The 25626-nt window shown below is 36.1% G+C and overlaps 1 protein-coding gene across 2 annotated transcripts; it reads left to right on the forward strand.

Annotated features, from left to right (window-relative positions):
• Window positions 1-1388: 1388 nt before the first annotated feature.
• LOC135199142 (facilitated trehalose transporter Tret1-2 homolog) lies at window positions 1389-25626 on the forward strand. 2 transcript variants are annotated; one of them, XM_064227049.1, is made up of 6 exons: window positions 1389-2251; window positions 14349-14429; window positions 15351-15483; window positions 20392-20786; window positions 23175-23321; window positions 23872-25626. In XM_064227049.1, the coding sequence occupies exons 1-6, from the start codon at window positions 2204-2206 to the stop codon at window positions 24505-24507; spliced, it is 1440 nt and encodes a 479-aa protein (XP_064083119.1). In that variant the 5' UTR covers window positions 1389-2203; the 3' UTR covers window positions 24508-25626. The 2 variants fall into 2 exon arrangements, with proteins under 2 accessions (XP_064083119.1, XP_064083125.1); XM_064227055.1 differs by lacking the exon at window positions 1389-2251 and adding an exon at window positions 9728-10033.

The following is a 25626-nucleotide window of genomic DNA, read 5'->3' on the forward strand; positions in this document are numbered from 1 at the left end:
ACCACAAGGAACTGACATATAGGAGAACAAACAGACTTTTCTTATAATAGCATTTGAAACAATAAAGATTAGGTGACAAGCTAATTAACTAATTGTTCTGTCGTACCTCTAAGTACATGGGGATTCAATACAATGATGATGCTGCTTCTTCTCTTATTTCCTGCACACAGGTCATTTCTCCAACAAACCACCCAACCAGCATAGAACAAGCAGTTGACAACAGAAACATTCCCCCACGAAGATCAAGACGAATTCTGAAAAGGACGAGGGCTCAACCACTTGTTTATACATAATAATGGTTAATTAGCTTGTCACCTAATCTTTATAGTTTCAAATGTTGTCATGAGAAAAGTCTGTTTGTGCTCCTGCACAATGTTAGTTCCTTGAGGCGATATATCACATTTTAGTGAACAAGACCACAGCTGATGGTCGAAAGCTTTAAGTTTCTGTACAAGAAATATATATTTTATAAAACTACAGAAGGATTTTACATCATTGTGGATTGTATCCCCATATATATATATATCATATATATATCATATATAATATATATATATAGTATATATATGTATAGTATGTATGTATGTATGTATGTTGTATGTATGTATGTATGTATGTATGTATGTATGTATGTATGTATATTCGTGAATTAGCTATTCGCACGGCATCAATAAACATAACATAATGTTTGTTTTACACTATTCCTGGACAGTGGTAGTCCTCGGAACACAATAGATATTAAAAAAAAACACCATTTGCTCTTTAATGAATTTCAAACAGCGAAAACTCCATACTGAAAACTAGGTACGATGGAAAATCCAGTATAGAACAGATGAGAAATAATCTCGTGAAGAACAATCTGTGGCATAGAAATCCACAATTATATAGTAAAGTGTATCACTATGTAAAATGAAATAAACACCGACTTACGAACGGTGTTCCTCATCAGTGTTAAAATCAAAATGGACGGACGCAAATGCAGCTGCACGAACCGAGGTCGGTCAGTCACTCCTGCCTAAGAAGTTTTACTCTCCAGTGCCTTACGTAAATCAATACACAGGCAAGAATTCACTCAACACTCGTCGATTTTTCCTCCACTTGTAATACTTGCAGAACTCGCTGAAGCTCTGTAATGATTGAGTTATGCGAGCGTTAACGAATAGTGTTCTTGTGATATGAAATTTTCAAGAACGTTTGTCTAGGTGTTACTTTTGAATAGAGAAAATCTCATCAGAGATTTTTCAGTTGCATCTTGATAATTCTCAGGTGAGATTTACGTCTCTCTCTCTCTCTCTCTCTCTCTCTCTCTCTCTCTCTCTCTCTCTCGTTTCCGTCCTTAGATGGTTTACTGCGCATTTCCAGTTTTGAAAACCAACAGAGAGGTTGGACACAAACATATTTCTACAGAAACATAGTATACATATGTTGTATATTTGTATACATGTGTTTATCTAAAAGGACATTCTTGCACATAAATCAGAGACCTTAATTTTTTATGTAAAATGAAAAACTGCTCGATCGAAATAACCCGGAATTATGAAAGCGGACTATACAACTGAGTGCAACCTCGGTCAAGACAAATTCGGTGCGTTCTATTATTCTGTGGTTAGCTTACTGAATGAATACAGAGATCTTTAATTTCATTCAGTGAGCTCAAAATTAACGGCACGAATGTAGTATGAAGGTGCATAAGGAGAAAAGAAAATAGTGCGTAGTAAATGAAGAGAAACAAATTCTCCCCTCGCTGCGCTGGTTGGAGGGGGGAAAAATGAGAGATGGATCGATGTCACGAGAGAGAAGATTCTGTTTTGTTGCCGTGATCTGGTTTCGCAGCAGTGTTAAGTCGATGCAGTCTTTTGTCAAAATAACACAATTCTGTCGCCAACAGCACGAGTCTGGCCGTGTGATAACGCCAAGATTTAGATAAATAAATGATCCATAAAAACATACGTGGCAACTACATGCAAGGAAATGCAAAAAGAATGCTACCTGTAGCTACACAACTGGCAACGTTATTATAATTTTGTTTCCCGGTAGTGCAACACGGAAGCAGTTGGGGGCAAACTAAACACGACGTTTTTTCTTGGTGAACAGACGAACAAAAGGTTTATTCATGGGAACATGAAACTAGTGCGACTTAGTATATAAGAACTTAGCAATATGTGTGTATAGCAGGCAACCTTGTGTTTCTAGTGGCTGAGTAATGATTAATCAGGATAGTGACTTCTCTGTCAGTGTGGAATCTTGCAATGTAAGTATATGGGCAGTCTTGTTGGCTAAGGGGAAACGTGTATGTATATATATATTATATATATATATATATATATATATATATATATATATATATATATATATGTATGTATGTATGTATGTATGTATGTAATGTGTGTATTTTTAACAGACACACACATATATAAATATATATATCAATATTACAATGACATTTATAGTAATTAGTTATATGTGGCCTAATATGCAAAAACATAAAATGACCAATGTAAAATTACTATATATATATATATATATATATATATATATATATATATATGTAGTATATATAATTAATATATAGATAGGATTACATATATTATATATTATATTATATATAATATATATATAGTATATATATAGATATATAGATTATATATATAGTATATCTAATATATAGTATATATATATATATGTATAATATATATATATATAATATATATATATATATATATATATATATATATATATATATATATATATATCCCATAATTGTATCTTTGAGTAGACATAAAAAGCGAGCAGCATCGGATAAATGTATTGGTATGACCATTAAATATATGATTAAAATGAATACTTGTTCTCTCATCAAAAACTAAACTAGGAAAATACACTTAAAAATGATGGAAGCACAACTTGATTCCTTCGGTAGCCGATGGCTAAGAAGAAAGTTGAAAGAAAAAAAAACTTAAGTATAGCCTTAGACAGCTTACTAGACAGGCCTAGTAAAGGAAAAAAAGAGCAACACTGGGGAGGGTAAATTCTGATAAGTTGTGTTCAGTATGAAAACGAGGGTTGAACGTGTCGAGGCACCCACGCACCATCTCTGAAAAAAAAGGCGAAGTAAACACACTATTGGCTTTTTATATCCCATCAACTAAACTTGCTGCATTTGTACAGCACAGGCCTAAGATGGAAAACTTAATAAAAACAGGTTTATGTGTAGCCCCATAAGTGATATAAGTGATGGGATGATTTATTTTTGGCGAGAATTCACTGGCGGGAATTCACTGTTAGTCACAGATCCTTTAAATATTCACTGCGTGTGGGCATTGACTTTTAAGCTATATGAAAATGTTTTCACACTATCTATCTATCTATCTATCTATCTATCTATCTATCTACTATCTATCTATCTATCTATCTTATCTATCTATATATATAAGTATATTAGATATATATATATATATATATATTATATATATATATATATACACTTTCGTTTGCTACGATGTATTTTACACAAACAGAGAGAGAGAGAGAGAGAAGAGAGAGGAGAGAGAGAAGAGAGAGAGAGAGAGAGAGAGAGAATGATTATTTGATAAGAGCTCGCTTATGTTGAGTGAAAAATGTGTATTTGCACAATAATGTCATAAAAGGAGAGAGAGAGAGAGAGAGAGAGAGAGAGAGAGAGAGAGAGAGAGAGAGAGAGAGAGAGAGAGATCCTTTAAATATTCAGTGTGTGGGCATTGACTTCTATGCCCATATTAAAATGTTTTCACTATATATATATATATATATATATATATATATATATATATAATATATATATATAATATATATAAAATATATATATATATATATATGTATAATAATATATATATATATATATTATTATATATATATTATATATATATATATATATATGTGTATGTATAACTGAATCACGAAAGTTTGGAACGTGATAAATCCATAAATATAGGTAGGTATAAGCCACGAAGGAAAAATAAACAACGGAGTTTCCGCAAGATCTTTCGATGTTCAACGTACTTTACTTAGCAGATAAACTGACTTACATGAGGTTTGGTTTGTTTGGTGCTTTTACGTTGCATGATACTTACATGAGGAATTGACAGTACAGGGAAGCTCGTATAAATGACAGATAGAGATTATAAAGAGATTAGTACCTAGAATCCGGCACACCTGGAGAAAGAGTAACCTTTCCAAACAAGCATAAACATGGGTACAATTAAAAAAAACAAAAAGATTAAATCAATCTGCTCAGACACAAGGGCAAGACAATTAAAGGATAATATAGGGTGACAGCTATTCAGAACTTTGGTAACCAAAAACTTATTCACAATACATATTCACAATACATACTAAACATACATATACAACGAAGATATCTCTAAGGCAACTGATTTGTATTTAAGTCTATAATTATATCTTTGAGGTCATTCTTAAACATGTTACAAATGCAAGGGTCTACATGAAACAGGCCACGACTTATATTAAAATTACAATGTGAAGTAAGTTGTATTATAGCAGATTCTAAAAGATTTCGTGATAAGACATCTTTTGACCTTCCAATCACTGAACTACCAATCCAATTTATTCGGTGGTTGTTTTCACTTAAATGAATGAATATTGCATTAGATATTTGCCCAGTTTTACAGAATATTTATGCTGGCTTACTCTTACTTCTAAGCGTTTGCCCGACTGTCCAAGATAAAAAGAGAGGCAGTCCATACATGAAATTTTATATATTATGTTGTTGCTTTCCCTGGGGCCATTTTTTATTAACATTCCTTTTAGTGTGTTATTATAGGAAAAAACAAGGTTAACCTTAAAGGCTTTTAACAATGATTTAATGGTTTCAAATCCGTTAAAATAAGGTAAACTAAGAATGTTCTTAGAATTTTCTTTCTCCGTGTTACTTACACTATAAAACTTTTTGTGGGCTTTATTATAACAAATATCTAATATATGTGAAGGATAACATAAATCTTTCCCTATTTTTCTTATGTATTCAATTTCTTGATCCAAATATTGGGGACTGACAATGCTCGTAAAAAAATAGAAGAAAAAATTGATATTTTGATGTTAAGATGGTGGCCTGAATAGAAATGAACATAAGTTAAGTTGTTGGTTGGTTTCCTATAAATGCTGAAATTACATTGAAATGGTTCTCTATGTATCAAAACATCTAAGAAAGGGAGGCAATTGTCTTTTTCCAATTCTGGAGTAATCTTAATCGATGGTACCTGGTTATTTAATTTAGAGTAAATCATTTACATCAATACCAGCAGGCAGAACACCTAAAATATCATCAGCATATCTATACCACTTTACAGGAATATAAATGATATTAGGTAAATAGCGTTTTTCAAAGAATTCCATGTACAAGTTTGAGAGGAGTGATGATAAAGGGTTTCCCATTGCCATTCCAAATATTTGTTGATAAGATTCACCATTGAATATATATTCAGCATTTATAGGAAACCAACCAGCAACTTAACTTATGTTATTTCTATTCAGGCCACCATCTTAACATCAAAATATAAATTTTTTCTTCTATGTTTTTACGAGCATGGCGCAGTGTCAGTCCCCAATATTTGGATCAAGAAATTGAATACATAAGAAAAATAGGGAAAGATTTATGTCATCCTTCACATATATTAGATATTTGTTATAATAAAGCCCACAAAAAGTTTTGTAGTGTAAGTAACACGGAGAAAGAAAATTCTAAGAACATTCTTAGTTTACCTTATTTTAACGGATTTGAAACCATTAAATCATTGTTAAAAGCCTTTAAGGTCAACCTTGTTTTTTCCTATAATAACACACTAAAAGGAATGTTAATAAAAAATGGCCCCAGGGAAAGCAACAACATAATATATAAAATTTCATGTATGGACTGCCTCTCTTTTTATCTTGGACAGTCGGGCAAACGCTTAGAAGTAAGATTAAGCCAGCATAAATATTCTGTAAAACTGGGCAAATATCTAATGCAATATTCATTCATTTAAGTGAAAACAACCACCGAATAAATTGGATTGGTAGTTCAGTGATTGCAAGGTCAAAAGATGTCTTATCACGAAATTTTTTAGAATCTGCTATAATACAACTTACTTCACAATGTAATTTTAATATAAGTCGTGGCCTGTTTCATGTAGACCCTTGCATTTGTAACATGTTTAAGAATGACCTCAAAGATATAATTACAGACTTAAATACAAATCAGTTGCCTTAGAGATATCTTCATTGTAAATGTATGTTTAATATGTATTGTGAATATGTATTGTGAATAAGTTTTTGGTTACCAAAGTTCTGAATAGCTGTCACCCTATATTATCCTTTAATTGTCTTGCCCTTGTGTCTGAGCAGATTGACTTAATCTTTTTGTTTTTGTTTTTTAAATTGTACCCATGTTTAAGCTTGTTTGGAAAAGTTACTCTTTCTCCAGGTGTGCCGGATTCTAGGTACTAATCTCCTTATAATCCCTATCTGTCAGTTATACGAGCTTTCCTGAACTGTCAATTCCCCATGTAAGTCAGTTTACCTGCTAAGTAAAGGACGTTGAACGTCGAAAGATCTTGCGGAAACTCCGTTGTTTATTTTTCCTTTCTCCTTCGTGGCTATCTATATACAATCAAGATATATATATAATATCTCTAGATATATATATATATATATATATAATATATTATATATATAAGCTACAAATATATATATGTATATATATATATATAATATATATATATATATATATATATATATATTATCTATATATATAATATATATATATGTATTTCATACACACACACGCACACAGAATGATTATTTGATAAAAGGTCGCTTATGTTGAGTGAAAAAATATGCGTATTTGCAACAATGTCATAAAAGCAGAGAGAGAAGAGAGAGAGAGAGAGAGAGAGAGAGAGAGAGAGAGAGAGAGAGAATACTTAGTTTGCTATCGCCCTATTTTTGTCTGTTTTTCATCCCAAATCGAAAGATTATTTACATTGCAGTAGACTAATAGTATAAACCATTATATATTGCATATAAATTATATATATATATATATATATATATATATATATATATATATATATATATAAATATATATGGCAATATATATATGTAGTATGTGTCTATGTAGGTATATATATAGTACACTGCGAGCAAGTATTGCGCAATACGATGCCTGCAACAGCCCAGTTGGGCAATCTCAGACCTATCATTAACTTGTGTTTGCCCAACAGAGCATATTTTTAAATTCTGGCACTTGTCAAACTTTTAAAGAGCCAATTCAGATCATGACGCGACACAAGACGATGTATTGCTGCGAATTTAGGTCAATGTGTAAAACCAATTTTGTAAAGTTACCAAACCATTCTTTTCGGTTCGTACACCGATACTATGTTGTGATCTTAACTCGCATTTCTTCACTATATCAAACAAGCAAACATCTTATAAGAGCCTGGAAAACATCAGGTTGCAAAACAAACTTGAATAAGGTAAAAAAAATGATATCAACTGTAGCCCGTCAGACAGATATAATATGTATATTACGTAATACTGACTGACTGAGAGAGAGAGAGAGAGAGAGAGAGGGGGGGGGGGGGGGGGGGGTGGGCGGCTGACACTTTTTGGCTCAAAAATAAGAAAAAGTTACAGACATATTATACATGCATACATGCACAAACAACACACACACATATAATATATACATGATATATATATATTAAATATATAGAATAATATATTATATATTAATATAATATATATATATATATATATATATGTGTGTGTGTGTGTGTGTGTGTATATATATATATATATCTATATAAAAGATAAATGAACTTACAATTATAAATGGTTAACCGTTATCAATATCTACTTTTGCGTTTATCCCTTCAAAGGAGTAAGGGCAGATTATTCGAGCGACAAACGTAATGGAACGGAAAGGGCTGATGAGCATAAAGACAAAGGACATAGCTAGGGATTGAGGAACATCGTCAGTTGTGGACGAGGATTGGAAAAATATAGATATATAAATGAATAAATAGGAAATCTACGAGTGTTGAATTTCATTAAAATATCGCATTGGTTCCAACGGTTTCGACCGGACAAATTTGACTAACAAGCATTGATTTATTTAATCATTTATCCATTTACTCTACTGGGGTCAAATAAATCGAAGAATTAATAATCAAAGTATTTTAAGTGAAAAAAATAAGTATGAAACCCAGGAATGATTACGTACTTCAAAGGTATACGGTTGAAACGTCTATAGAATTAAAGCCAGTCTTTATTCTAAAAGGAGAGATCTGGGGAAAATCAAGCCATACTCACCGTGAAATTCATGACGCACAGTTGTACAGTTTGAATCCGATAAACTCAGGGAGCATGAAGGCATTTCTGCACAGCCTCTTCCATTCCGCCTTAGCTACGGTTCTGCAAGAAGAAATCTGTTAATTTGTAAATATTTCAAAGACGTCAGAATTTAACATTCTGCTCCATGAATTTCACGGTGAGTATGGCTTGATTTTCCCCAGATCTCTCCTTTTAGAATAAAGACTGGCTTTAATTCTATAGACGTTTCAACCGTATACCTTTGAAGTACGTAATCGTTCCTGGGTTTCATACTTATTTTTTTTCACTTAAAATATTTTGATTATTAATTCTTCGATTTATTTGACCCCAGTAGAGTAAATGGATAAATGATTAAATAAACCAATGCTTGTTAGTCAAATTTGTCGGTGGAAACCGTTGGAAGTAATGCGATATTTTAATGAAATTCAACACTCGTAGATTTCTTATTTATTCATTTATATATATATATTTTTCCAATCCTCGTCCACAACTGACGATGTTCCTCAATCCCTAGCTATGTCCTTTGTCTTTATGCTCATCAGTCCTTTCCGTTCCATTACGTTTGTCGCTCGAATAATCTGCCCTTACTCCTTTGAAGGGACAAACGCAAAAGTAGATATTGATAACGGTATATCATTTATAAGAGTAAGTCATTATCTTATATATATATATATATATATTATATATAATATATATATATATATTAGATATATATAATATATATAATATAATATATATTGTGTGTGTTGTTTGTGCATGCGAAGCTTTTCAAAACGAGTAAATAAATAGAAAGATGAAAGTATAAATGAATGAAATAATAAAAGAGCTGGGAAAGGTCGAAATAAACCTTAAGGGCCACTAATCACAGGGTGCAGAAGTAGCCTACACCCACGGCGAACAATTGCACGCTTTCATATTAAACTTCTACTTGGCGGTCCTTCACCTCTTTGTCGTCAGGGATTAAGTAGGACTTTTGTATCGCAAGAAGAAATGATAGTCCTTGCGGTATCTTCCCATTTAATCTCCCGACTCAATCTGATGTCATCGGAGAGAAAGTGCGTCATTTTCCTCGTTTATCAGCAAACGCGAGAGGCTGTTACGTGATACTGACGTCACGTGATTTCTTGTAGGCAACACGTGTGGTAAGAACTAAGTTTAATTTCATGTAACTTACAAAAGAAACTTTGATTAGTTTGACCTCGAATTGGGCCCCCTTCCCAGTTTTATCTTTTTAGTTGTTGCTCTTTCGTGAACGTCTGTGAATTGTCACCTCCTCCGTTTACAATGTCGTCTTCTACTTCTTCTGATTTGGTCCCACGACTTGTGGACCAACTGCTTTCGTGTGTCAAAGCACAACGGCTCTAATGTCCTAAATTCTTCATTTTTTCGAGTTCAATTGAACAGCTTCAAGTGGTTGGCTGACTTCGCGGAAAGTGGACGGTTATTAAAGCGCTTGGTCTGCGCTTTGTCTGCACAAGCACTCCTGACTGTACTGGGCTACTGCTTTCGTTCGGAGTTGCATTTTGTGACTTCAGTCTTGGACTGAACATTTCAGTGAACACTCGTCGAAGGAGCCAGGACTCATGCTGCACAAGGAAGGTTATCTTCTGGGACCAAACAACGATAGATCTGCGGAAGTGCATAGTTGAACGTATTACATCGGGTGAGATAAGTGGAGTTTATGTGTTTTTACACACACACACACACGCACACACACACATATATATATATATATAACATACATACATATATAAATATGTATATCATATTATACAAATATATATGGAATATATTACATCTATAACATACATATATATATGTATTTCATATATATTATATTATATATATATACATATATATATATATATATAGATATATATATATATATAGATATGTATTATATATATATATATATATATATGATATATATATATGTATATTATATATCTTTTATACAACAAATATATATGAAACATATATACATATATATATATATATCTATATATATATATATATATATAGATATATAGATATATATATATATATATATATTATATATAATATATATATATATATATATGATACATACATACATAATATAAATCAAGAGTTTTCAAAACATGCCTAGAGCGAAATGCAAATTTTGTAAGAATCGGTTCAGGATGACAAGTATCAGGAGAGGACATCCCATATGATTGCTAATTTATGTAGATATTACGTTAAGGTGTTCCCATAGTTTTGATCGAAATTCTAGAATTTATATAAAGCCTAAAACAAAAGATTAGAAAAAAAAATCGTTGTGGATACTCTGTTACCAGTTTAATCCAAATCCAAAATCACCTTTCATTAGTTTGGTTTATAGAAAGCAACAACAGTCTGCAGTTATTGGCCGGATTTGTAAAAGTAAGTTTTCGCCTGATATTTGTAACAAGTAAATATAAAGAAGTTGAGAAATAAGTGCACAGCATTCTTCGCTCTAGCTGTCTTTCATCTATTCAAGAATATGCTAAACAGAAACTTGACTCAAGTAATGAATCTGCTCATGAATGCTCTCAGTCTGGTGTTTGTGTATAGATTACCAGATGCGCCTTGCAATACATTCTGCCTTGGCAACACCGATTCTTACTAATGAATTCATAGTAAAAACATAATTAGACTTAAACAATGTTGCAGAATAAAGGTTATTGCGAATATTATTGTTATTGATTAGACCAACCTCTTCATTGGGGATTCGAACCGCTGACCAACGATACATCAGGCCAACGTTATATCTACTCAGTCAAAGCGGGTAGGGGGGTATAAAGAACCAACCTTATCCAACTGCATGTACTTAGTATCATTGGGAACATTTGCATCTGTTGCTATGGTATAGCCGTTCTTTGCTCACCAGCGGTGAGTGGACGTACGCATTTAGTTCTCCTCAACGGGTTTGCGAAGACTTGCACGCTATGCAAGGCAACACTGCTTGGAAATGATAGGACATACGTTATCCTTGGGGATTTGAGCCTCTGGCCTTTGAGGTACAAGCCAGGGCTATGTCCCTGAAGTAGAAGTTTGGCTTATGTTTTGTATCCAAGCTAGAATGCTTCTTTTTCTTCTTCTTCTTATTATTATTACATAAACCACGCATATACTCCCATGTAAGGAAAGGTATTAAAAAGAAGCAAAAGTAGAAGGGGTTAGATGATTGCAAACCTATACATCGAGTCTGCACCAGAGGGGGTAATGCCGTCAGCGTACCTCACGCGGTACACTGTAGGCATTACTTAAGGATATTTTGCAGCGTCCCTTCGGTCCCTAGCTGCAATTCCTTTCATTCCTTTTACTGTACCTTTGTTCATATTATCTCTCTCCCATCTTACTTTCCAGTCTTTCCTAACATTTGTTTCATATTGCGACTAATTTGAGGTTTGAGCGTTGAATGACCTCATAGGTCCCCGCCATTTGACCTTTGGCTTCAATTCTAGATTCCATTCCATTCCATGCCACCAAATCTGAGCAGGATATCTCTTCCTCTAAAGATGTCTTATCCATATCCAGACGTCTCCCAAAATCGAACTGGTTCTTACAAGCCACGAGGCCTTAAATCTTTGGTAAAAATTAATGTAAGAATCCACACAACTTTCTGTAAAACAACAGACAACCACAACGATAAAAATAGTACATATATACCGAGAAAAAATGAGAGCTGAAGTAAAGTACAAACGAGAGTAACAAACAAACAAAAAAGCAAACCTGAATAAGGAAGACGGTTATTCTGCGATGCTTTACTACAAAAGAAAAGAGGATTTGCATAAATGGCAATTACAGACTGTCCACAAACGAGGGAAGAAGAAGAAGAGGAGGAAAGGAAAAAAAATGGCTGGTTACATAATTATTTGCCAGGGGTAATGTCGGGATTATGTTACCAGACTTGGTTCAGCAAAAGAAGAAAATCTTGAGCTGTGGCTTCAGTCTTTGTAGGACTCTGGGCAGAACAGCCACTCGTCCTTTCTGAGGGCAATTTCGGATGTTCTTTTTCCAAAGGACTTCTGTTCACAGGATTCGACGCTTTATCAGGTAATGCGTTTTTTTTTCTCTTTTGCTCTAGTGAAAATAATTTTTTTAATTCGGTTTTTTTCTTTCATGTTTCCTCGGGTGCCATTTTTTCTGGCCCTTCTTTTGTTAAATTCTAGCCCTAGATTGGTATCTGTGGGTTTGGCAGACGTAAAAGATATCTTTCTTCGTGTCCAGCGCTGGTGGAGACTATTTTTGGTATTCTATCTTCAGTAGACTTCTGGTGTAATTTCTCTTCATTAAGCCTCCTGCCATTTTGCCATTGTGCTTTCTACTTTTTTCACTCTTCCACGACGGGGTAATTTTCTTCACGTTTCTGTTTCCTGCCGAAGATAGGTTTTTGCTATTTATTTTCTGTATTTGTAGCCCCTGTAGCAGATTTATTTTGTGTTATTTACATTTATTTGGATTTTTCTCGGTCCTTTGTTCCTTCTCTTCTACCAAAAGTGGTTTTTGTCCTTTCTTTGCATTTTTGCCCATCAGTGGTCATTTATTCTATTTTCACCTTTTCCTTCCATAATCCCTTCTCTAGTTCACAAAATCATTTTTTTGACTACGCAATTTTCACTTTGAATCTTTTCGTTTGTTTATGTTTCTCTCGCTGCTTTGCTTGTCTCCCTTCTTTGTTTGTTTGTATGGTGTTTTTACGTTGCATGGAAACAGTGGTTATTCAGCAACGGGACCAACGGCTTTACGTGACTTCCGAACCACGTCGAGAGTGAACTTCTACCACCAGAAATACACATCTCTCACACCACAGTGGAATGCCCGATAATCGAACTCGAGGCCACAGAGGTGGCAGGCCAAGACCATACCGATCACGCCACTGAGGCGCTAGTCTTCCTTCTTCTTCTCCTCCCCCTCCCCCTCCGTTGCCCTATTCTTTTTCCGCTTCCGTGAAGTAAAACACCAGGACTGTGACAGGCGTTATTTAGCCAAGCTTCAGAGAAGAGGTCGTTGTCAAGTCACGAGGTGCCATTGAAGACGCCTTTTGACATTTTGTACTCAAGAATTCAAGGAAAATCCACTTCAACTTGTAATACAGCCTATCGCACTGGAGATAATTAATGAGTTATTAGAGAAAATGACTCTGCCTTTGTTATAAACACCACGAAAATCTCTCACACGCAATTACGTCACAAAGCACAAGAACGTTTTGTTCTGTCCGGTACTTCAAGTGAGGAACATAACATTTGCTACATCACATAAGTGGTACTATCTGTAAGAAATTGTGATTCATTTTTTTTTAGTTTAATAACAGCGACTTCTCATTCTTTTGAATCTGGATTTTCATCTTGATAACATACCCAAGCAATTCACTCTCACTATGGGATTGCTGTTATCATAATGGCTCTTCGGCACCATTATGATTATACGATTTCCAATGCCATCGTAATTTTCGTCGCTTTTAGAGTACAAAAAATGTGGTGCTTCAAAATTTGTGTAGACTATACTATAGTAGACTCACATCAACCGTGCATCTGATGTCTAGGCCAGTCCCTTACGACGCTCCTGATTTACTGTTGATAAACCAATCACAGGGCTGGAAACTCTGTCTCTCTCTCGAGAGTTCACATACGCAGGGTGTATGTCCCACCTCTCCCGAGGGATACTCTTGAAAGGTGTATCCCTCAGGAGAGGTGGAACATAGGTCCTACCCATGTGAACTCTCTTGAGAGACTGAGAGTTTCCAGGCCTGTGATTGGCTTATCAACAGCCAATAAGGGGCGTCGTAAGGGACTTGGCCTAGACATCAAATGCACGGTTGATATGAATCTACAATAGTACCGATTTTCATCATCGCTACAATGTCATTCCTCGTCATAATAACGATACCAGGGTCATTCATGAGTGGAAACATATAGCACTTTGGAGTAATGCCTAATGGAGTGAGGGTCATATTTTATCATCGTCCATTCCAGGCACCAGAACTACATCCCAAGATGACGTCAGAGATGGGCAGCGAGGTGGCCACTGCCAAGAAGGGCTTCCGGTTTCGTCAGGTGAGTATACTTCGTAAGGTTTGTTTCCATGCCTCTATAGCATCACTTGATGAAGGTATGCTGTTTCCGATACGTCTGTCAGATAGAATAGAACAGAATATGCTATTTAGGCCAAAGGCCAAGCGCTGGAACCAATGAGGTCATTCAGAACTGACACGGAAATTAAGAGTAAAAGTTTGACAGGCATAACAAGAGAAAACCCAACGCAGTTGCACTATGAATCGGTTGTTAGGAGAAGGTGGAAAGGAAGATGGAAAAAAAGAGAATACGAACGGAGGTATAGTAAAAAAGATTGAAAAGGGTTGTAGCTAGGGGCCGAAGGGTCACTGGAAAGAACCTTAAGTAACACCTACAGTGAACCGCATGAGATGCGACGAAGGCACCTTTTACAATGGTTTTGTGGATTATTTGTGTTTATTACTTTTGATATTTCTGAAAGAGTGTGTTTGATTGCGTACAATAAACCCTTTTTAAATTTACACTAAACCCCTGTTAGATTACAGCTCTTAATTATCATTTCTTGAGTATTCCCTCTTCTAATGAAAGCTGTTGAGAGAAGGAAATGTCTTGGTTACTTTTTTTCATTTTTTTTTTTTTATGTCGGGAGAGTACTTTGATAAAGTGAAACCGCTGCAAAGGACACAGGAGCATGCTATTTCCGTGGACTGAGAATGAATGTTACGTGAAAAAGTCAGACTCGTTTAAAAGCATTCCTGAGGTGAAGTGCCTGGTTTCGTGTGAGAGTCGGTCTCGGGTAAGATTTTGGATCAAACGTTCAGGGAAATGACGGGAACAGGTCAATGCATTAATACAGATTTGTAGGAATAAAAAAAAAAAAAATGAGGACAGAGGTGGGTATACAACTACAGCAAAAATCGTTCATAAAATTCAATGCACGTAAACATATTGCAATGATTTCAGGTGGTGAACCTGGCAACTGTGGCTTCCACAGCGGTCTTCAGCGGAATGGTCATCGGATGGGCTGCCGTCCTCCCAAAATTGGAGGAGGACACGTCGAAGTTTCGCGTCAATAAGGAGCACGTCTCTCTTCTGGGTAAGATTGAAATCTCAGCATGGAAATGCATTTCTTGAGCTCGGATGAGCACAGTAGAGGTTACCTGACTGAATCAGAGGGGAACATTATATAGTTTAGCGGGAACTGGACGATCAAATTGATTCATCATTGTGATTTTTGTGGCGTTACGAATACTAAGGTCGTGTGTAATGCATGTATATATGGGCATACAGACACACACACGCACACACACACACACACATATATATATATATATATATATATATATATATATATATATATACATGCATACTTACACACACATATATACATACATGCACACACACACACATATATATTATATATATATATATATATATATATATATATATATGTATATTATGTGTTTGATTTAAAATCACGAAAAGATAAACACGTGATGATTATATGAATAAAAATTCAGCCACGAACACAAATGAAACAATGGAGATGCTAAGTACTTTCGTCTTATTACCAAGACATGGTGCAACAACTAAAGATATGCAGAGAGAAGGCGTCTAATTATGGTGCATATATTATATACGCCCTTGTCTCAGTATATCTTTAGTTGCTGCGTCCATATCTTGGTAATAAGACGAAAGTACTTAGCATTCCATTGTTTCGCATTTCTTCGTGGCATACATATGTATGTATGCATGTATATGAGGAATATATATTATAAATATATATATATAGATATATATCATATATATATATATATATATATATAGGATATATATATATATAAACTCACTTAAATATAGGACTGCAAGATGACCTTATTTTATTATTTTTTCTGAATGTAACCCCTATAGTCTGCGGGAAATAAACTTAACGTTTGACCGTCTTACAATCTTGAACAAGAAAATGTAGCGTAACATTATTCCAGTGCTACATTATAAGTGCGATGCAGTAGCAAAAGAATCATACTTAAAAGACAACAGACGCAATCACGACCTACAAAGGGGATGAGTCCAGACATGCCAAAATCTAAGCGCTCTTTTCCCCCCACGAGTTTAACTCTAAAGGTGCAACGTTATTAAAGATATATCATCGCAATTTATGGTATAATAAACTCAACGTTTATACTGGTAGAGAATGTCGTCATTAATGTGCATGAAATAAGGATTATTTTCATCATATTTCTGGTATCTGCGACAATATTTGAACGGATACTTTTAGACCTGTATGGTTAAGGATGTTAGTGTTTCCTAAGAAATGCCATATTATTTTTTTTAAGAAATGCGACATTCAACCTTACAGTGAGTGAGATAATATTATTAATAATAATAGAAGGTAGAATGCAGAGGCAATTCTCCTCCTCGAGCGCAACAAAAAAGGAAAATCAACAGAACATTATTATTATTATATAACATCGTTTTACCAGACCACTGAGCTGAACTATCAGCTCTCAAGAGGGTGGCCCGAAATATTTGTTTATATTTAATTTCACTCGGTAGTGCTCATAGCTGTTGCTGTGGGAAAACTATACATTACATTTTGTGAGCTTCAACGGCATCGGTTGAGAATATTTACTATAAAAAAAAGAATAAAAAAAGCAATTAAAAAAGTCTTCTTTTAAACTATTTGTTTGAGGTTGTCAATAATGTTTCATGATATCCATTAAAAGCGAAAGTGTTAGTAATCAAGAACCTCGACATTTCCTGAATGGTGAGTTGCAAGTTTTTTTGTTTTTTTTTGGAAATATTCATTACTGTAGACTTACTATGCTACTTCTGAGTAAGACGGTAATAAAAAAATGCTCAGAGAGAGAGAGAGAGAGAGAGAGAGAGAGTCGTTTACAAAATGGGGATCTATCATAAAGCCCATAATGTAGATGGGTTTACGCACGAATTTCACAAGTAAATTAAAGTTTATTATATCCTAAGTACAGGGATGGAACTTGAACGTTGGGGATGGAGGTTGGAGAGAAGGGTTGGGAGAGGGGGGGGGGGGGGGTGTGTTGCGGGAACTGAGAATTTAGGAGAATAAGATTCTAGATCTGATAAACTGACAAGCTGATGTGCATTGAGAGATAATGGAAGAACAGGCGGAGGTTCTGGCTTCCGAATTTATACAATGCCACTCTGTCAACTGAACAGTTTATACAACTATTTAGTTGTTTAACTGTTCTTTAAGATCTGACACGTCAACAACGCCAACAATGAAATCAAAACATATAACAATGTGTTCTCTTGCGATGTTGTTAAATGAAGAACGCAGAAATAAACGAACAAATTCGTAGTTCGTCGAATGCCAACGAAAAACAAATTGCCTTCATCAGAATAATTCACATCCCTATTTTGTTTTTTCTCTTTATTCTTATTTTACCCTCTCTCCCTCTTCAAGTTTAATAGCCCCTTACCATTATGTTCAGCACTGGGAAAACGTTATGTCACATTTTTCTTTTTTATGAGAACCATGACTTGCTCAAGTGCCATCTGATTACAGACTCCACGATAGTAAGACATTGTTGAGCGCTAATAAAACTAAGTTATTTGTTCCTCTCTACACTTGTTTGTTTGTTTATTGGTAAGGAATGATTAAAGGAAAGCTATTCAATTTGAGTATTCACATGTACGCGCTCTAGCTGTTTCTTAATTTTGAGCAGCACAGAAAATAAAAATTCTTGGACGATGATGAAATGAAATTAACAGCCTGCTCTATTCCTCTTTTCTCTCAGTGATTGCACTCGATATCCTCATTTAAGTTCTTAGTTTATCAACATACCCTGGCGACTGGTTCTGTTCTACTCCTTAGTCCTATAAACTTCTCCGTTTTGGGTGGCTGTCTATAGTTTCCTTCTCTCTCAAGTCCCACATTTTCCTCTGGGTTATCTATCTTTCCAGTCCAAATGACTTTAATAACTTTTACAAAAAAAAAAAGGTTGTTTTTTCGATAATGATTCTATTGCCTCCTGAGCCCAAAAACATATTCTATCCAAAATATTTTGTAGTCTATTGGCTTCTGTTTTAAAAACTTACATTAGAAGAATACGATCATGTAACTTCTTCATTTTTTGCTCTGTCTCCTATTTTTCGTTATTTCATTCCATTTTCGTATCATTTGTGTTTTAAGAGTTATCAGTTCTGTGTGCTTGTTTAAATATCTCTAATCTATTTTCCTTCAGAGGATGCATTTTATTCCTTTTCGCGAATGTTCGTCCTCTCATCACTGTCCTGTTTGATAATCTTATCAAATTCATTTTTACTTTATTCACTTTTGCATTCGCTCGCACAACAGTTATGAATGAAGGTCTTGCGTTTTATGACCACAGCCAAGTGAGATAAAGGAACGAACAGGTGACCTACCCCCAATTCAGTTTTTCTTGAAGGGAGAGAAGCCCTGGTAGATATATGTCCTGCGATTAATGATCGAAGCCAAAGTATCAGCAATGTTTTAACAAACCAGTAAAAAACATTTTCATGAAGGTACAGCGTTGGCCCCTTCATTCTGAAACACTTCATTGTGCTCATTCGCTGTTTTATTATTTATTTATTTTTTTTTTGCAAGCGTCGGTTAGTCGCCATCGTGGTCACTATAATTGAGTATTCGTGTAGCACCGATGATTCTGTTGTTCTCCTTCCGCTATAATTATCGACACGACAAATCCTGCACACTCGGCAAACGGACTGACTAACAGACTTGAACACGGCTGGGTTATAATTAGATTTATTTTCTTTTTTTAGGCATACATGCCAAGCACTTGGGCAATTAAGGCCATTCAGCGCTGAAACGGAAATTGACAGTGAAAAGGTTTGAAAGGTGTAACAGGAGGAAAACCTCACAGTTGTACTATGAATCAAGTGTTAGGACAGGGTGGACAGTACGATGGATGAAAGAGAATATGAACGGAGGTAGAGTAAAAGGAATGAAAGGGGCTGCAGCTCTGGGCCGAAGGGACGCTGCATAGAACCTTAAGAAATGCCTACATAGCACCTCATGAGGTGCACTGCAGGCACTAACCCCTACGGGAGGAACACCGCTGGGGGTCTACGATAGTTGCTTGGGAATTATTTGAATAATTTAGAAAAATAGAATATGGTAACAGGCTGACAGACTTTTTTTTTTTATTATTATTCTTAAGTTCAGATATTCACGCACAATTATCAATGTCTTTTTGTCTGTAGATATCATTATTCCTCAACTCAGCTGCCCCAGATCAGCTATTAACTTTCATTTTAATTTGTAACGGTAGTTGTTTATTTAATAAAGTCACGATTTGATTCTTAGTATAAATGTATACATACATACACATATATATGATTTTCATAAAATCCACGTAAGAAGGCGAGTGGAAAAACGGGACCTGGAACAAGTACTTTCGAAGTAGAATGAACTACGAAAGTACTTGTTCCAAGTCCCGTTTTTCACTCCACTTCTTACGTGGATTTTATTATATTCTCTCTCTCAATATATATATATGTATGTATATATATGTATATATATATATATATGTATGTATATATATATGTATGTATATATATAGATATATATATATATATATATATATATATATATAATATATATATATATATATATGTGTGTGTGTGTGTGTGTGTTTGTGTATATAAGAAATCCATTATTTTAGTATTATATTCTTTTGATAAGAAGTTCTCTAAGTACAAACAGTCATGTGCCGAATCTGGAAAAAATCAATGACCGTTGTTGTTTTCTTATGCAGTCCCGCCACAAATGAACCTCCATGCTCTTTTGGACATATAATAATATATATCATCTGTTTTTAGTTATTTTATGACCTGAATATCTGAGTACACTGAATTTAATTATGACAAAAACGTTTCCTAACTGCATAAAACTAAGCAAGCAGTCAATGGATAAATTGCTTACCGAAAGCTACGACGTAATTTTCACTCAGCATCACTAATGATACTCTTTTCTTTGCAGTCTCCTTTCTCCCCATTTTGGGAATCGCTACCTCTCTCGTGGCCAGTTCCCTGATGGAGTGGCTTGGGCCCAGAAGGATGATCCTGTGTGCCATCTTCCCCATGCCAGGGTTTTGGCTGATGAAGGCTTACTCTCCCTACTTGGCGCTCTTGTATGTTGGCAGGGGTGGCCTGGCCATCACCTCCAGCTTGATTGGCACAGCCCTCCAGCCCCTGGTAGCCGAGCTCAGTCCTTCTAACATCCGTGGGCTGGCTTCCTCGTCGGCCGAGATCGTAGCAGCCATTGGAGTGTTGGTGAGCTACCTGCTCGCCCATTTTCTGCCGTGGGGGCTCGCCACAGCTGTGTCTGCTGTTCCTTGTTTGCCCATTTTCCTTATGCTGCTGACTGTCCCAGAGGTAAGAACTGGACGTTCATATTTGTTTGTATCCCCCGTCACACAGAACTCGTTCTCACTGCCAAACGGACTCAAACTGTGTTCGAACGGAGTGGACAAAGTAACAATCTTTTACAATCTGTTAACGAACTTCATGGACGGGCTAGGACGGGAAGGGTGCTCCAGGACTTTGAGCCAGCTCAAAACTTTTTGCCATCCATTCCGTCCTGTAATTAGACAGAGTGACAACATACTTAAAACGAGATGGACGTACTACAAACGGAACTGCCGTACTTCGATCCTATTAGGGATGTGTTACGACGTGGTGTAGTTGGGCGTCTATTGGCAGTATGTTTGCAAACCGACCGATCCGTTTGTAGTGCGTTTTTCCCCGTTCGCAGACAGGATCAACTCAACCGTACTGCGTCCTTAGTACGTTGTTATTCAGACCAAACGCGTTCAAAATAAGAGCACAATTTTTGGAAAAAAGTTAGCAACACATTTCTACGTGTTCACTTTGTAGTACGTTTTTGTCGTTCTTACGCCATTCTTACTAAGTCCATTCCGCCTGCAGTACGATCATACAGGGTATGGTGTAAATACCCGTCATTTCCTCCCTGGTTCATCATTTGGGATCATTTCTGGCATTCTACATCTGTTTTTCATGCAGAGCAAGAGTACAATGGGGTGGTAGAGCAAAAAAGAGGAGAGGAAGGAAAAAACCAAGATCATTTTGGGTGAGGAACTGGCTTAAACCCAGTCAGAAAGCTTGCAAAGACGGGTACCATGTATCATAACTACAAAGGCTTCTATTCAATCGTCCTTATGGACCTTGTAAATTCCGATTACAAATTCATGTGGATAGATGTTGCTGGTCTAGGAAGTCAGTCTGATGCCCAGGTCTACAACCAGTCAGAACTAAAAGAATGCTGGAAGATTGGTCAATTGGCCTCCCGACACCTTCACCCTTGCCAAATGACTTCCAGGACTTTATTTCCTGCTGGTAGATGACGCTTTTGGTCTTCAACTCTTCATCGATACCTCATGAAGCCATACTCAGGCCGTCAGCTGACAAGAGAAGAAATGATTGCCAACTACAGGTTCTCTAGAGCTAGACGTGTGGTAGAAAATGCGTTTGGCATTTATGGCCAAGAGGTGGAGACTACTTTTGTCAACAATGCAACAGAGGCCAGTGACTGTGCAGACCATTTTTTTTACCAGCGCCATGCTGCAACTGAATTTCGAGATTGTAATGGACAATAGTTCTTGTTTTGAGTCAAGTGCCTATCGACTTCCTGATAAATTAAAAGATTTACACACCTTGTATACATTAGAGAGTTGGTTGAACGCATGTACCTTTAAGAGAACTTAAAAATTACTGAATAAATTTTTTTTTTTTGAGTAGAACATTTTAACGAAATCGTAGCATAATAAGAACAAGGCCAATATGTTTTGGCCTTGAATTGGTATAAAAAGGAATATCACAGGCGGGAATGAGAACGGACAAAAACGTGCTGACATTTTATAGCCGTCGGACATGAACTTGATTGCAATTACGTTCCAAACGCACTAGGCACGAGGCGAGGACGTACTTAGAACTATATGAACTCTGCGAACTAGGTGGTTGAGTTACGAACTAGTAAGAATAGGTTTGAACTAGTTACGAAAGGATCTAAGCCACGAACGGGCTTGGACTGCTTGGAAACGGTGTCCGGTCCGCCTGATCTGAACGAGCTCCTATATACCATCGGAACTTGATACGAACTGACTGCGGACGGGATACAGACGAGATGGACGTACTGCGAACTTATGAACGTACTATGATCGTATTTGAGGCATTATTAGGCCAAAATTACACGATCTACCCCGACCGCAACCAGTTTTACGATTTTTTAGGACGGAGTAAGACGTTCTAAGAACTAGTTTGTTGTGACGGGGCCGATAATTCACTGTTGCTGTTCTAAGCAAGTCATAGGGTTCAGTTAACTGGTTTAGTTACACATTAAATTTCTTCTGGCCAATGAACGTTTACATACTTTTGCCTTTTGTAATGAGTTTTTGTGTTTGGTCAATGGGTTCTGTTACAATCTCGTAAGTACGATAGTAGATAGTTTTTTTTAAATACGAACATTACTTAGGTAAATAAAATTGAAGAACCATTAAAGTATAATTTGCAATTTTCTGTCCCTTACAGCACATGAACATTCTTTGTTGACTGGAATTCAATAAAATCAAAGTTACGTTTCCATACAGAATACTCACTGTAAGAAAACTCAGTAAATGCATTTTTTTCACACAGAGCAAGTGTTGTAAAAAGAACACAGACAACTCAAAGTTGTTATGATCCATAAAACTTCTCTCGCTTCTCATTGTTATACAAAACTTAACAGTTTTTATCCTCTTCTTGCAGTCTCCATATTGGCTCATAAGGCAAAACAAGTTAGAGGAGGCTGAACAGTCCTTGAAAAATCTCGCAGCCAGTGGAACTGACGTGGCTGAACAACTCAACGCCATTGCAGCTACTTCAGCACCTACTAAAGCATCGTTCAAGTACCAGGTAATCCTTAAATCTCACGAACTACAGGTGTCCATATAGTCCTAGTATCATTATAAGTATTTATTGCTCAGAATGGTACTGGGACCTTATGGACACCCTGTATTATTGGTTTTCGAGGACCCGCATTTTTCCTTTTGCAGTTATCCATAAAAACGTGAGAGAATATTCTAGATTTAATAAATGTTGAAGTTGTTCGATTTTGTCAAATATTTTTATATGAGTTATATTTATATAGTCTGTATCTTGTACGTCTGTTTATTTAGAAAACCCCTACAAAAGTTTTATTTAGTTTCAGTATTTTGAACTTCGTTGCTTATTCTCTGTTGCTGTATGAAAATTTAAAATCATATGACCCGAGGAAACTCCGAGCATTTTTGTTTTCTTTGCAAGCGAATCATGTCAAATTGCATCATAAAGCACAGTTGAATCCACAATACTTTTTCAGATGATATTCTTAATAGACTTTGATTGTCCAATACGTACGTCTGCATTAATAAAGCAGGAATTCGCTCTTGATGTTCTTTACAATAACCGAAATAATTTTCCTCAGGCATCTCAGCTGAAGAAGCAGCAAAATAGACAACCAGTCCTACTCCTGTGGGTCATGTTCATTCTGAGAGAGCTCGGAGGGAAAAGCGCTCTCTTCTCTTACTCCGTGTACATGTTCAGGCAAGCCAGAGTGGAAATCGACCCGTTCGTGTGTACCATACTGATTGGCATCATCAGGGTTGTCGGGAACATAGCCTCCGCCCTGACCATGGACAGGATAGGACGAAGGCCTTTCCTTATGATCAGCAGTTTCGTCTGCGGCATCTCAATCGGCATGACGGGCTTGTTCCTCATGTTGGAGCTCCCGGGGCAATCTTGGATGCCTCTCGTCCTCCTCCTGCTTTTCGTCGGGTCCTTCGGAATAGGGCTGGGTCCCATCCCGTGGATATACGTCGGAGAGTTGATCCCGACTCCAGTCAGGTCCCTGGGAGCTTCTCTCATCACGGCCACATACAACCTGGTGATATTTGGTCTCAATTACGCCTTCCTCAAGATCATCGCAGAACTAGAGCTGGGAACGACCCTGATGATATTCAGCCTGCCAAATTTCCTGGTGGTTCTCATGGTCAGCTGTTGGTTTCCCGAGACCAGGGGCAAGTCTCTTCAAGAACTGGAAAAGGCGTTCAAGACAAAGTGAAACTATTTAATCAGTCAGCGTTGCTTTTGTATGTTTTGTGCCATTGGGGTTAAGAAGTGAACGAGATCTCTGATACTGATATAAGTGGGGATACGTAAAATATGCCTTGAATCAAGGCGTTCACTTAAATCTTAGGTTTTTTTTATGCCATGTCATTGCACTCTTGTGAGCTACGTAACAACTGTCAGAGGAGGTGAATGAAAAGGAATTTGATTCAACACCGCAGCCCACAAGAATACTGGTATTTTTCAAAGTTATGTGATATCTTGGTGAAAAGGATATCCCATAGCAGATTCGCATCAACCGTGCATTTGATGTCTAGGCCAGTCCTTACGACGCTCCTCATTGGCTGTTGATAAGCTAATCCCAGGGCTGGAAACTCTCAGTATCTCTCGAGGTTTCACATGGGTAGGATCTATGTTCCACTTTTCCTGAGGGATACGTCTTTCAGGCGAGGCGGAACATACATCCTACCTATGTGAACTCTCGAGAGAGACTGAGAGTTTCCAGCCCTGTGATTGGCTTATCAACAATCAGGAGCATCGTAAGGGACTGGCCTAGACATCAAATGCACGGCTGATGTGAATCTAATATAGTAACATGAATGGAATATTTCGAAAATATGAATGATATGTTTCTGCTCCATTAAGCTACCTGTTGGTCAATGAATTTTAACTTCAGCGTCAGAAAATCCTGCTCTGCTATTTCACAAAATATGAGCAGGAATCACACATGGTCCTTTCAGTCTGAAATGTTTTTTCGTGGAAATAAAAGGGTACTTACGAATAAATCTGTCTGGTTGAATTAACGGTTGTACTGGGTGGCAGTGTATGCTAACTAGGCATGTTTGTGTGTCAACTTTATTTATTTGTTGAATTTTCTTGTTGTGTTCTTTTGTTAACAATGCGCTGTTTATGATTGTATTTAATGTTATTTCCCAACCCCTCACTCATATATATATATATATATATATATATATATATATATATATATATATATATATATATATATATATATATATATATATATATATATATATATATATATATATAATGTAACTGTTGCACTTACGTACTAGGAGAAATAGCATTATTTTCTTTTTGTGCACTCTTATGTGGT

The sequence above is a fragment of the Macrobrachium nipponense genome, chromosome 23, assembly GCF_015104395.2.
Source record: "Macrobrachium nipponense isolate FS-2020 chromosome 23, ASM1510439v2, whole genome shotgun sequence".
Taxonomy (NCBI): domain Eukaryota; kingdom Metazoa; phylum Arthropoda; class Malacostraca; order Decapoda; family Palaemonidae; genus Macrobrachium; species Macrobrachium nipponense.

Excerpts from the sequence above, each read along its gene's own strand:
- LOC135199142 (XM_064227049.1), top strand. The coding sequence starts at position 2,204 with ATGATTAATCAGGATAGTGACTTCTCTGTCAGTGTGGAATCTTGCAAT. Across the intron at positions 14,430-15,350 it reads AGGGCTTCCGGTTTCGTCAG|GTGGTGAACCTGGCAACTGT; the intron begins GTGAGTATACTT and ends CAATGATTTCAG. Across the intron at positions 23,322-23,871 it reads AAGCATCGTTCAAGTACCAG|GCATCTCAGCTGAAGAAGCA; the intron begins GTAATCCTTAAA and ends AATTTTCCTCAG.